This window comes from Myotis brandtii, unplaced genomic scaffold, assembly GCF_000412655.1.
Source record: "Myotis brandtii unplaced genomic scaffold, ASM41265v1 scaffold411, whole genome shotgun sequence".
NCBI lineage: Eukaryota > Metazoa > Chordata > Mammalia > Chiroptera > Vespertilionidae > Myotis > Myotis brandtii.
In genome coordinates, this window is record NW_005365804.1 from 1,021,603 (window position 1) to 1,035,364 (window position 13,762).

At 56.8% G+C, this 13,762-nt stretch overlaps 1 protein-coding gene across 1 annotated transcript in view; it reads left to right on the forward strand.

The window, feature by feature from the left end:
- CNGB1 (cyclic nucleotide gated channel beta 1) overlaps window positions 1-13,762 on the forward strand; it is a 53,237-nt gene that overhangs the window by 19,631 nt on the left and 19,844 nt on the right. The window contains exons 17-26 of the mRNA XM_014545542.1: window positions 2,703-2,865; window positions 3,812-3,919; window positions 5,131-5,288; window positions 6,596-6,751; window positions 7,933-8,141; window positions 8,339-8,389; window positions 8,639-8,725; window positions 10,002-10,066; window positions 10,812-10,932; window positions 12,184-12,224. Coding sequence (XP_014401028.1) covers window positions 2,703-2,865; window positions 3,812-3,919; window positions 5,131-5,288; window positions 6,596-6,751; window positions 7,933-8,141; window positions 8,339-8,389; window positions 8,639-8,725; window positions 10,002-10,066; window positions 10,812-10,932; window positions 12,184-12,224 — 1,159 coding nt within the window. The remainder of the gene's footprint in view (window positions 1-2,702; window positions 2,866-3,811; window positions 3,920-5,130; window positions 5,289-6,595; window positions 6,752-7,932; window positions 8,142-8,338; window positions 8,390-8,638; window positions 8,726-10,001; window positions 10,067-10,811; window positions 10,933-12,183; window positions 12,225-13,762) is intronic.

Sequence of the window (13,762 nt, forward strand, 5' to 3'; positions counted from 1 at the left end):
TTAAACCAGTGATGGCGAACCTTTTGAGCTCGGCGTGTCAGCATTTTGAAAAACCCTAACTTAACTCGGGTGCCGTGTCACATATAGAAATTTTTTGATATTTGCAACCATAGTAAAACAAAGACTTATATTTTTGATATTTATTTTATATAGTTAAATGCCATTTAACAAAGAAAAATCAACCAAAAAAATGAATTTGCGTGTCACCTCTGACACGCGTGTCATAGGTTCGCCATCACTGGGTTAAACATTGCTTTCTCCAGATCTTCATCATTTGTACAAATAGTCACTCACACGCTAGTGTAAACAAGCCACTCAGATCCCCAGGCCCAGAGACCGGGGTCAGGGAGCTGGGAGTGGGGAGAGGTGAGTGGAGGGGAAATGGAGCAGGAGAGGAATGTGGAGTCTGTTGCAGACAGAGTCTTCTGACCTTGAGAGTTTGCCGGGAGCTGGAATTTCCGAGGACCGTTGGTGTCTGCCCGGCAAATTCCATGTCAGGGAAGCAGAGGCCCCAGGTGCCGGCAGGCAGAGCAGGCAGCGCAGGAGGAGCGGCCTCCCCGGGGGCCAGTGCGGAGGGCGGCCGCCTGGCTCTGTTCCACTGTGACAAGGTGCCCTCCGCGGCCGGCAGGCCTGCTACTTGCTGTCTAATGACCAAGTGCTCAGGGACACACCGACCCCTCCGGGCTGACCCCTGTCGTTTTCTGCCTTAACTCAAGCCCGCCCTGCTCACTTGCCCTTTCGACCTGTGTGTGTTCGGCTGGCACGGGGCGAGGCTGCCTCCGAGGTCAGCAAGCAGGGGGAGCACCGGACGTTTCATGAAGGAGAAAGGACCACCCACTGTGGTCCTCGTCTCCTGTTCCCAACGCGGGGTGGGCAGAGTGGGCTGAGGGGGCACCAGTCGTCCTCATGACAAGGGGTGACGCCCAGCTGCCGTCTTCTGGGCAAGCCCTCCATCCACTCGCTCCAGAGGGTCCCCGACTTCCACCCTCTATCACTCCTGGGTTTTTACGCTGGTCTGTACCAACTCTGCTTTGATCTCCTTACTGTTTTCCTCCCAATCGATGCACCTTTTTATGTAATGAAGTGTATTTAGTTATTTATTTTTAAATATATTTTTATTGATTTCAGAGAGGAAGGGAGAGGGAGAGAGAGATAGAAGCACCAACGATGAGAGAAAAATCATGGATCGGCTGCCTCCTGCACACCCCCTACTGGGGATCGAGCCCACAACCCAGGCAAAGTACCCTGACCAGGAATCGAACTGTGACCTCCTGGTTCATAGGTTGATGCTCAACCACTGAGCCTCGCTGGTCGGGCTTAATGAAGTGTATCTAAGCAGGAAGCTTGCCATTACTATAACCATGAAAACCGGCCTGCCTTACCATAATAGAAGGCACAGATAGAAAGAACCACGAAGACACTGAAAGGAAAGTGATGTGGGCAGTTTTCAGTGGCACAGGACGGCCGGCGGGGCTCGGGCGGAGACCTGCTCTACGGGCCAGAGGGGAGGAGAGTGGGCCACACAGGTGGAAGGCCAGAGCAGCACTAGCCCGACACTCCCTCTCTGCTCCCAGGACCCAGAGAGCGTTGAACGAGAGGAAGGTCCTCATGCTCTCCCGTCCTTTGCCTGCTCTGTGCCATCTAGTCATCTCGTGTCCTCCCTGGTCCCGGGAGCCCCACACCTTGAGAAATATTCCCAGTGACACTTTGGGACAGTGGACACCCGGCCCCGCAGTCCCTGGGGTGGGGAAGGGAGCCTGAGGTGGGGCCACACTCAGCTCCCAGGGAGGACCAGTCTCGGGATGTGGGCCACGGCACCGGGCCTCTCAGAGGTTGGGAAGGGGTTGGCTTGATGAATTTGGGGGGCTCCTGGCATGTAGAAAAGCAAGGAAATACCGCCCGGCCAGTGTGGCTCAGTGGTTGAGCGTCAGACCTATGAACCAGCAGGTCACGGTTCGATTCCTGGCCGGGGCACATGCCCGGGTTGTGGGCTTGATCCCCAGTGTGGGTCGTGCAGGAGGCAGCCGATCCATGATTCTCTCTCATCATTGATGTTTCTGTCTCTCTCTCCCTCTCCCTTCCTCTCTGAAATCAATAAAAATATATTTAGAAACAAACAAAGACATACCCAAACGGGTCCCCCAACAGCAGTAACGCTTACGACAAAGACAGGCTGTTACCCTTGACTGGAGAACACTCCACATATCGCCATGAGGCCTGGTGCCTTCTCCTCCCACCCCCAGGCTGGGAAGGCATCATCCCCCCTTCCCTGGGATGGGGAAACTGAGGCCCAGAGAAGGGAAGCATCTGAGCCAGGCTGTGCTAGGCCAGGCGCTAGCACTGCCCTCCCCCTCCCCCGCCAGGCTCCCCATGCCTTCTCTGAGGCTGTACCCCCACCCCCTGCAACCCTGGTCCTTGATGCTTCCCAGGCCCAGGGAATCCCGGTGGGGCTTTGGAGACCTGGACTCCAGGCCGTGTCCTGGGGCTCCGATGGCTTCTGTGGCGTCACGGCTGCCTCTGTGGGTCCTGGCTGGTGGCCGGGGTCGCGTGGCCCTCGGAGGCCTCTGGGCTCTGCGTCTTGCGCGTCCTGCATGGAAGTCTGTGTGGGCCCCTTGGGAGGTGGCTGCCAGCGGCTGCTCCAAGCCTGCGTCTGTGGCTTCTCTCTCTCTCTCTCTCTCTGTCCCCTCCCTCCTCTCCCCAAGTGCCTGCCACAGAAAAGCACCCGGAAGTGCAGGTGGAAGACACTGATGCTGACAGCCACCCCCTCATCGCGGAGGACAAGCCACCCTCACCCGAGCGGCTGCCACCGTCTCCTGCCAAGTCCGACACCCTCACAGTCCCGGGATCGGCCGCAGGGACCCGCAGGTCGCCTTTTATGCTTCTCATGGGCTTTCCGCAGCACCGTGCCCCCTGCCCATTTGGCAGATGAGGAGACTGAGGCCAGAGAGGGGAAGCAGCTGGCCCGAGGTCACTCAGCGAGTTGGGGTTAGAACCGGGACCGTGCCCTCCCTTGCTGGTTCTCCTAATTCTCTATAAAGGACCCTCCAGGGAAGCCCTGTCCCTACGACCCTCAACTGCATGTTAGAAGGGGGTAGGATGTGACAAGCCTGAAGTCTACCTCCCCTTTTTTAAAATAATTTTTTTAAAAAAATATGTTTTTGTTTCAGAGAGAGGAAGGGAGAGGGAGAGAGAAAGAGAAACATCAGTGATTGAGAGAGAATCGTTGATGGACTGCCTCCTGCACGCCCCCTACTGGGGATGGAGCCCACAACCTGGGCATGTGCCCTGACCAGGAATTGAACTATGACCTCCTGTTCATGGGTCGATGCTCAACCACGGAGCCACGCTGGCCGGGCGAGGGCAGTGACTTTAAACTGGGATGGGAAGGGAGGAAGATGTTTAGGCCGAGGCCCGGCTGAGAGATCAGGTTCTCGTTGCGCTGGGTGGGTTTAGTTCCGTTTTACAGAAGGGAAAACCGAGGTGGCTCCGAGAGTTTAAGTCCCTTGCCAAGGCCACACACTGGGAAGAGGCAGGGCTGGATTTGAATTCAGGTCTGCCGGAGACCAAGGCAATGCCGTTGTTTTTATGCTCAGCCATTGAACGGATGTGGAGACTGAGGTCAGAGAGCAGCTGCGAACCTCTCCTCCCCTTTCCGTGTCCCTGCAGGGACGTGAGGACCCTTGGGCAGCAGCGTCTCCTGCCCCATCCCCACCCAGGATTTGGCTCTGGGTGATCTGCAAGGGCCCGAGTCGGCTCCCTTCCCCCGGGGCCTGCCCTCGCTGAAGGCCCCTTCCATACTGTGTCCTCGCAGGAAGAGGCTGTCCTCCCAGGATGAGGAAGCGGAAGAGATCAAGGAACTGTCGCCGGCTGAGACCCCTGTGGTCGCCTGGTCCGACCCCCCCACCCCGCAGGGCACCGAGTGAGTGGGGGCCACGCCTAGGGTCTCAGAGAGTCAGAAGGCTGGGGGGATGGGTGGGCAAGAGGAGGTGAGTGGGCGGGGGGGGACCCTGGATGCTTTAAAATGTGTGTTTATTGATTTTTGGAGAGAGAGGAAAGGAAAGGGAGAGAGACATCCATGAGAGAGAAACATCATTGATTGGCTACCTCTGTACGCCCCACACTGGGGGTCAAGCCCACAACCTGGGCAAGTGCCCTGGCTGGGAATTGCACCGTGACCTCTTGGTTTATGGGTTGACGCTCAACCACGGAGCCACGCCAGCCGGACACCACAAGGCAGCCTCTGCCAGTGACTTCCAAGAAGTGAGACGAGGCTGGGTCTCCAGATCTGAAAACACCAGTGTTACACTCAGCTCAGTGAGGGGGCAGGGAGGCCACTCAGAGGAGAGCTGACTTACATGTCTGCGTCCAGGCACCCAGGGCCCTCGCCACACGCTGAGTGGCATGTCAGGCAGACTCTCGTTTGTTCATTCATTCGTTCGTTCGTTCATTTATTCATTCATTCATTCATTCATTCATTCATTCTCTTTCTCTTGCTGTGAGTTCATAGTTTAAATTCCTGAAAGTTAAAAAGATATATAATATATCTTTACTCTTTTCCCCACCTCCAGCTATTTCTGAAGCTTAAATAACTAGCCCTGCCCCACCCCCATCTGTCCCAGACACGTATCTCAGGTGAACCCCACACTAGGACTGATAGCCCTGAGCTGTGTTCACCCCTAAGTCACAGTGGAATCAAAGTTTTTTCAGAACTGCCCATCTGACTTGGAGCCTGCACGGTACATTTTCTTTTTAAAATATATTTTTATGGATTTTAGAGAGGAAGCAAGAGGGAGAGAGAGATAGAAACATCAATGACGAGAGAGAATCATTGGTCGGCTGCCTCCTGCACACCCCACACTGGGGATGGAGCCCGCAACCCAGGCATGTGCCCTGACCGGGATGTGAACCATGACCTGGTCCTTAGGTCGATGCTCAACCACTGAGCCACGTTGGCCAGGCTGCGCAGCGCATTTTCTGAAAGCTGGGCCCTGGGCGTTACTCCCAGGCGGGACTTCCTGCCAGGAGATGACAAAGTGGGCTCTGAGGTCCAAGGGATTCACCTCCTCAGGCCAGGTGGGGTCAGCTCTTGCCGGGGGCACAGGGGTCCCTTCCCACGTGGTGTCTCCATAGCGACCAGGACCGGGCGTCCTCCTCCGCCAGCCAGAACAGCGCCGTCATCAACGAGCGGCTGCAGGAGCTGGTGAAGCTCTTCAAGGAGCGGACGGAGAAGGTGAAGGAGAAGCTCATTGACCCGGACGTCACCTCGGACGAGGAGAGCCCCAAGCCCTGTGAGTCCAGAGCTGGGACGGCCACCCAGCAGGGGTGGGGTGGGACCCCTAAAGCCTGTTGACTCATGGTGAAGGTGGCCCCCCCAAATGATTGAGGTGTTTGAGAGCAGCCACATCCCCACTGTGTGGATTTTGGGGTCCTGTAGGTACAGGCTTAGCTATGTACCCAGGGGAGGGAAGAAGGTCCCAGTTCTGACCAATGATCTAGTACTTGGCTCCCCTGTCGAACAGGGCAAGTACCCTCATGGACGCTTCTTTTATTATTATTAAATATATTTTTATTGATTTCAGAGAGGAAGGGAGAGGGAGAGAGAGAAACATCAATGATGAGAGAGAATCATGGATCGGCTGCCCCCTGCACGCCCCCTACTGGGGATCAAGCCCGCAACCCGGGCATGTGCCCTGACTGGGAATCGAACCGTGACCTCCTGGTTCAGAGGTCAATGCTCAACCACTGAGCCACACCTGGCCAGGTGACCCTTCTGTCTTTATCCCCCTGGCATCAGGCGGTCCACCCTGGGGCGTATCTCGGGGTCTTACACTCAGATGGTGTCCATAACTCACTGTGGAACCAGACGGTCTTGTCTTTCAGATGCCTCACTAGCAATACTCTCATGGGGCTACCTGAACGTCTTCTGCTTTCGAGGTGCCAGGAGGAAATGAGGAGCCTGCTTTGTTGCTGGGGTGGGGGGTGGGGGTTCTAGGTCTTTCCAAAGGAGGACCGTGCCTTAGAGCTCACGGTGCCAGCAATGAGCCAGCAGAGCCTGCCTTTGCCATCCTACCGCTAGGAACTTGGCCATATTGCACCTGTAAGAGCCAATCTCTAGGTCACCCTCCTCGCCATCCACTGGCTGTCATCCATTCGGTGTCTTGTTTTAGAGACAAAGGAGCCGAGCTTCCTGCTCTGAGGAACCTAGAGCAATGTTGCCCTGGTTTCTGACCCTGGGGGGTGGAAGTCCTGGGTCCAAGGCACTCCTGGCCCTGCGGGGGAACCAAAGGGATCCAAACAGATGCACAAGCAGACACTCAGCTGACACATCAACTGGCCCAGAAGCGCCTCCTGTGGGCAGTTCCAGATTGGTGGCTGCTGAGCGTTGCTGGACGGGGGCCCAGTCGCTGTGAGGAGGGAGCTTAGGGTTTTCCTCCAGGAGAGCTCCCTGGCGTCTGCTCACAGAGCTGGGAGCAGCCTGTGGGACGGGGCCAGGGTCCCTCAGCCCCAGTGCGGGGTCTGCAGCTGGGAGCCTTCTCCCTGCATCCCCTGCCTGAGCCTCAGGGCTGGGTCAGGGGTGACCAGCGTCATCCCACAGCTCCCGCCAAGCAAGCCCCGGAGCCGGCCGCGGGCCCTACACCCGCTGGGGAGGCGCAGGCGGAGGAGGAGCACTACTGCGACATGCTCTGCTGCAAGTTCAAGCGCCGGCCCTGGCGGAAGTACCAGTTCCCCCGGAGCATCGACCCACTGACCAGTGAGTCCTGGCTGGGCCGTGGGCATGGCCGCCACGTGACACGAGAGGACGGGAGAGCGGGACGGGATGGAGGGGCTGAGCCAGACGTGGGCTGGGAGGCCGTGGACATCCAAGGCTGGGACCCCGAAACAAACACACACACACATCCCTGGAAGGGGGCGCACGATCACAGCCATCCGACAGACACGGGGACAGAGGCACAGAGAAGTTCTCCGCCGACACACACAGCTGGTGCTGGCCACTGGCCCCTGACAGCTGACCAGGTCTTTCTGCTCAGCTCTTGCTGGCTTCTTCCTGGAGGTGCTGCTCTGAGCAGAAAAGGGAAGTTCTTCCCACATCTGAAGGGAATCCCCTCTTTTAGCCCATTTACTATTCCTCAGGAGTGACAGTCCTTCATATGTGCGTGGCTCTTTACAGTTTACAGAGAATCTTCCTGCCTTTCTTATCTGAACTCTTAGGCCTGAGCCTCAGGGCAGGGCAGGTGCCACAGAGGGGCTCTCCCAAGGTCACACAGGCAGTCATTTGGGGGACACTGGTGTCCACTGGGCCTCTAAAATGACCAGGTGACCTATGGTATCCATCCATCCATCCATCCATCCATCCATCCATCCATCCATCCACCCATTTGTCCATCCATCCATTCATCTGCTGTGTATTACTTACTATTGTGTATTTACTAAGGCAGGAACTAGATTTACCCGCTCCGAGTTATAGGAGTGTCACACTTACTTAGTGCTTCTAGGAAAGTGCAGACAGACAAGTGGAACACAGAGAGCCCCACCTGATCGCACTGGCTGAGGCTCGGGCCCCGGCCCCTCCCGCCCCGCAGACCTGATGTACATCCTGTGGCTGCTCTTCGTGGTGTTGGCCTGGAACTGGAACTGCTGATTCATCCATCCACCCACCCACCCATCCATCCATCCACTCATCCATCCATCCATCCATCCATCCATCCATCCATCCATCCATCCACATGTCTGTGTATCCATTTGTCCATCTGCTGTGTATTACTTACTATTGTGTATTTACTAAGGCAGGAACTAGATTTACCCGCTCCGAGTTATAGGAGTGTCACACTTACTTAGTGCTTCTAGGAAAGTGCAGACAGACAAGTGGAACACAGAGAGCCCCACCTGATCGCACTGGCTGAGGCTCGGGCCCCGGCCCCTCCTGCCCCGCAGACCTGATGTACATCCTGTGGCTGCTCTTCGTGGTGTTGGCCTGGAACTGGAACTGCTGGCTGATCCCTGTGCGCTGGGCCTTCCCCTACCAGACGCCGGGCAACCTCTACTTCTGGCTGCTGATGGATTACCTGTGCGACCTCATCTACTTCCTGGACATCACCGTGTTCCAGATGCGCCTGCAGTTTGTCAGGGGCGGGGACATCATTGTGAGTCACCGGCAGGCGGAGCGGGTGGCTGGGGGCTCCCCCTCCCCACCTGGGAACCTGGAGGCTTCCCCGAGCGCAGCTGCTCCGTTCTGGCTCCTCCTTGTCCAGGGGCTACAACTCTGACAGGAAGGTGGGAGGTCATTAGGGACTTCCATCGCTGCTCCCCATTTCTCGGTCATTATTCCATTTCCTTCCAGACAGACAAAAAGGAGATGCGCAACAACTACCTGAAGTCTCCCCGCTTTAAGGTGTGTGCAGGGACAAAGGTGGTACCTCAGGGGGCCCTGGGTGCTCCGGGGCAGGTGGGACGTGGCTCCCCAGGCTGGCACGGGCTGGGCAGTCAGCAGCCTGTGGGTGGGAGGCCTTCTGCTCTACGCTTAGGCCCTCCTGGGCCTCCTGAGCTCACCTGTCCGCTGAGGGGAGAGGCCCCATCGCTCACCCCCTCCCAGCCCTGGGTTTCCTGTTGCACACGCTTGTGCTGTCCGCTGGGATTGCAGATGGACCTGCTGTGCCTGCTGCCCTTGGACTTGCTCTACCTGAAGTTTGGCGTGAACCCCCTCCTGCGGCTGCCCCGCTGTCTGAAGGTAGGACTGGTGGCTTCGCCCCGGCAGCACTGGGAGCGGGAGGCGCGGGGAGGGTGTCCCCCTCGGAGAGGCAGGGCGAGTCCGATCTGGGTTCGAGCCCTGGCTCTGTCACTTCCTGCCTGTGTGCTTTGGGTAAGTTCTGAGAGCCAGTTTCCTCGCTGGAAAAGGAGAATGCTAATACATACGGCACATGCAGAACATGTGCTACGGTAACATATCTGTCGCTATAGAGACAGATATATACACACATATATATAGCTGACCTTGAACAGCACGGGTTTGAACTGCGTGGGTCCACTGATATGCAGATTTTTACACATAAATACATAGATTACTACAAATGTATTTTCTCTTCCTTACGACTTTCTTAATAATATTTTCTGTTCCCCAGCATCCTTTATTGTAGAAATACAGTGTATAATACATACAACGTACAAAATAGGTGTAAATCAACTGAGTATGTTATCAGCAAGGCTTCCGGGCAAAGTAGGCTGTTTGTTAGTAGTTCATTTCGTGGGGAGCCCAAACTTACACACGGATTTTCGACTGCACAGGGGTCCGCACCCCAACCCCCATGCTCGTCACTGTACGGTGCGGTGGCCGAAGGTGCTCAGCACAGAGAGCGGCTGTTGTGGTTACTTTTATTGTTAGAAAAAAAAGGGTGTAAGTGAGGGGGTTAGGGACACGGTTCGCTATGAGATTGTTTTCTTTCTAAGGTAACACTGACAACAGTGTCCCTACCTGGGACACAGGGGCTCCTCCAAGGCTCATGATCAGAGTGAGAAGGTCTAGGAGGCACCTGAGATTAAAGCTGTCAGGACATAATGGCATGAAATTTCAGAGGAAGAGGCGCCATGGTTGCCACCGGATTAGTAACTGGAGTCTCTGGCCATGACCCTGCGAGGACTCAGGACCTGTGATTTTTAAAAAATATATATTTTATTGATTTTTTACAGAGAGGAAGGGAGAGGGATAGAGAGTTAGAAACATTGATGAGAGAGAAGCATCGATCAGCTGCCTCCTGCACATCCCCTACCGGGGGGGTGCCCGAAACCAAGGTACATGCCGTTGACCGGAATCAAACCTGGGACCCTTCAGTCCCCAGGCCGACGCTCTATCCAGTGAGCAAACCAGCCAGGCAGGACCTGTGATTTTGAACGTCCCCTCTCCAGCCCCCTCCCGAGTCCTGGCACCCCCGGGGGAACTGGGCTACGGCGTGAGGGCAGGGTGTCACCCATGGACCGCAGGCTGCCCTGATGCCTTGTTCTCCCTCCAGTACATGGCCTTCTTCGAGTTCAACAACCGCCTGGAATCCATCCTCAGCAAAGCCTACGTTTACAGGTGAGACACACACACACACACACACACACACACACACGCACACACCCTCCACCCACGCTTCCCCTGGCCTGCAGGCCTCAGCACGGCCGGAAGCCGGGCCCCTTCCTGACCCTCCTCGGAGGGATGTTTGTGTTTCAGGGGAGCAGGGATGTCCCGTTTCCCGTGATTGTGAGAAGGGAACACCTTGGTCGGCACGCATGCCTCACCCCTGTTTCCAGGGAGCGAAGCCTCATGTTGGTCTCAGCTCAGGGAACTGATCCCCCTGCCCCAATCGCTCAAATCTTGGGGGACTGGGAGCAAGGACACAGCGGGCCATCGGGTGGTGTCCAAGGATGGCCAGCAGGGCAGGTCGGGGACAGGTCCTCTCCCTTCTCTCGTGGACTGGCACTTCTGCACACCCTGTCCCTCCTCTGCCCCTGCCCACGGACGCACTGCCCCAGGACTGTGCACAGGCCACTCTGGGCCAAACCAGCCCTGGTCTTGCCAGCGCTGTCCCGAGCCACCACTCCCAGCGCCCAGTCTCAAAAGAGCATCCGGTTGGCTCTGTGCATTGGCTCCTGTGCTGTCCCTCTTGGCCAGTGACTGCCCCCAAGCAGTTGGGCGAGGCCACGCAGCTCCCCCGGGGGCGTCTGTGGGGTGGGTGCCCGGAGAGGTGAGGTTGGCGTGTCCCCCGCGCGCCTGCCCCTGGTGAGATGTCACGGCCACCCTCCCCGCTGCCATGTTCACGCCTCTCCTTCCCTCGCAGGGTTATCAGGACCACCGCCTACCTGCTCTACAGCTTGCACCTGAACTCGTGCCTGTATTACTGGGCATCGGCCTATCAGGGCATTGGCTCCACCCACTGGGTGTACGATGGCGTGGGAAACAGGTGAGCCAGCCTTCCTCCCGGGCCACCCTGCCCGCACAGGGGCTCCCATACACAAGCCCCATCCCCGCCTGCTCCCCAGGCCTCCTCCATCCCAAGGAACTGCCACCGTGATGAGGTTGAGGGGCCAAGTCTCCCGTCCTCGCTCAGCTAACATCTGAGCCCCTGCCGCGTGACAGGCAGAGGGGCACAGACCCGAGCCAGACCCGCTGGAGAGACCCTTCAGGATCCCGGAGTCTAGCCGAGTTGGCAGAGTCCCCGCACGTGTGCATTGGGGTGGGTGCCCTAAGGGCACAGCTGAGCGGGAATGAGTCCACAGAAACCTCAGCACAGCTCCCCGGCCGTCCCTGGCCCCGCGAGGGTTGGCCAACAAGGCGAAACCTACTTCCCTTCGGGCCGGCATGGCTCAGTGGTTGAGCGTTGACCTTTGAGCCAAGAGATCACGGTTCAATTCCCTGTCGGGCACATGTCCAGGTTGCGGGCTCGATCCCCGGTGGGGGTGTGTGTGCAGGAAGCAGCTAATTAATGATTCTCTCTCATCATTGATGTTTCAATCTCTCTCTCTCCCTCTCCCTCCCTCTCTGAAATAAATTTTAAAAAAACATTTTTTTTTAAAAGAAGAAACCTACTTGCCCATCCAGAGAGCTGCCATACACTGTGGGACGTGATCAAATGATGATGATGTTGGTGATGGCAATGATAATAATAATAGCAGGAACCACAGAGCAGTTATAAGGTACCAGCCCTGCTAACACACTCACTCACTTAATCCTCCCAACAATCACACAAGAGAGGTGCTATCATTGCCCCGTTTCACAGACGAGGTAACAGGTGTGCAGCGACCTCTGCGTGCAGCGCAGTTCCTAAGTTAGAGAGCTGGGATTTGAATCCAGGCGGGGTGGCTACAGTGTCACAAATGTCTGCCTGGGGCTGCGGAGGTGGAACGAGAAGGTCAGTTCGGAAAGATTGCATTTGATCTTGGCCTTGGCAGGTGGAGAGAAGGGGCAGAGCATGCCTGGGGGAGGGAGCACCGTGAAGAAAGGTGTGGAGTTGCAGGACAGTGGAGTTAAGGAGCTGCGTGCAGTCTGTGTCCTCCGAGGGGGCGGGGTGTGGAATGACCTGGGAAGGTAGGCAGGGCCTGGTTGCCCAGCAGCCTCCCTACCTGAGCAATTCCAGCCTCACCTTCTAGGCCAGTGGTTCTCAACCTTGTGGTCCTTTAAATGCAGTTCCTCATGTTGTGACCCAACCATGAAATTATTTTCGTTGCTACTTCCTAACTGTAATGTTGCTACTGTTACGAATCGTAATGTAAATATCTGATATGCAGGATGGTCTAAGGCGACCCCTGTGAAAGGGTCGTTCGACTGCCAAAGGGGTCGCGACCCACAGGTTGAGAACCGCTGTTCTAGGCCTTCTCTGTCCGATACTGGAGCCACTAGGAAACACTAGCCACATGGGGTACCGAGCACTTGAGATGCAGGTGCAAGTGAGATGTGTGGGACATATTGGCTTTTTGAAGGAGAAGTCCCTGGCTTTACTAAGATTCTCAGAGGGTCTGTACCCCAACAAACTATGGACCCACGTCCTGGGGCTGGGCCTGGCACCGCCATCGCGGGCCTTCCTCCTGTAGGGCCCCCGGGAGCTCTCGGTGTGCGGGCACAGGGAGCGGAGAACAGGGCCTTCCTCCTGTAGGGCCCCCGGGAGCTCTCGGTGCTCAGCGTGGAGGGCACCCCTTTTTTGGCAACACTGCTCTTTTCCAAAGGAAATCCTACAGAGAACCCCAATATATGGCCAAAGCACAAGCAGTGAAGGAGGACTCCCCTACAAGTCCAGAAGCCCAATACCATGGATAATTATAACAGCGACCATTTGTGGAGCGTCTGCTATGGGCTGGGGCTTGAGGACCCAAGTTCCGACATATCTGGCCCTTCGTCCTGCAGGGTCCCCACAGCCCGGGTAGCATGGAAGACAAGGCTTCAGGGAGGCCCCTGAGATGTGCCAGCCAGTGGACGGGCCCTCCCGCCCGGAAGGGTTTGGGGAGAGGCTGAGGCTTGCGGACATCACGCCTGTTTTCTTCCTGTTGGCTCAGCAGCTCCCAGCTTCCTTGCTCAGTCCCGCTGGCTAAAGGCTGTTCCTGCGCCCTCTGGTGGGCAGGACTGGTGGGACAGGGGACCCCACAGGGCTGGCCTGTGTTGTCCTGCGATCCCGCCCCCCCCACCAGGTGGAAATGAGGGACAGGGCGGCTCAAAGCCCTGCCCAGGCCTCCAGCTGGTCAGAGCCAGAGAGCCCTCCCCTACCATCACCAACCACCGCTGCTTCCCTCCCCATTACGTGTTTGCTTGCCCGTCCCCACTAGACGGTGAACTTCTTGAGGACACGGGAGTCTATTGTTCCCAGAGCAGGCACGTGACGGCTGGCATTTCCTGAGAGTCCACCTGGGCCAGGTGTTCTTCTAGCACAGCGGTTCTCAACCTGTGGGTCGCAACCCCTTTGGCGGCCGAACGACCCTTTCACAGGGGTCGCCTAAGACCATCCTGCATATCAGATATTTACATGACGATTCACAACAGTAGCAACATTACAGTTATGAAGTAGCCACGAAAATAATGTTATGGTTGGGTCACAACATGAGGAACGGTATTTAAAGGGCCAGAAGGTTGAGAACCACTGCTCTAGCACCTCAGCTGTCCTCACGGTCACCTGTGACGGGTGTTTTCTATGAACACGCCCACTGGAGGGAAGGAAGCTGAGGCTTGGTCCAGGTTATGCAGCTGGGGTGGCAGCGCTGGGTTTGCGCCCGGGCAGTCCAGCTTCAGGGCCCGTGTTCCATT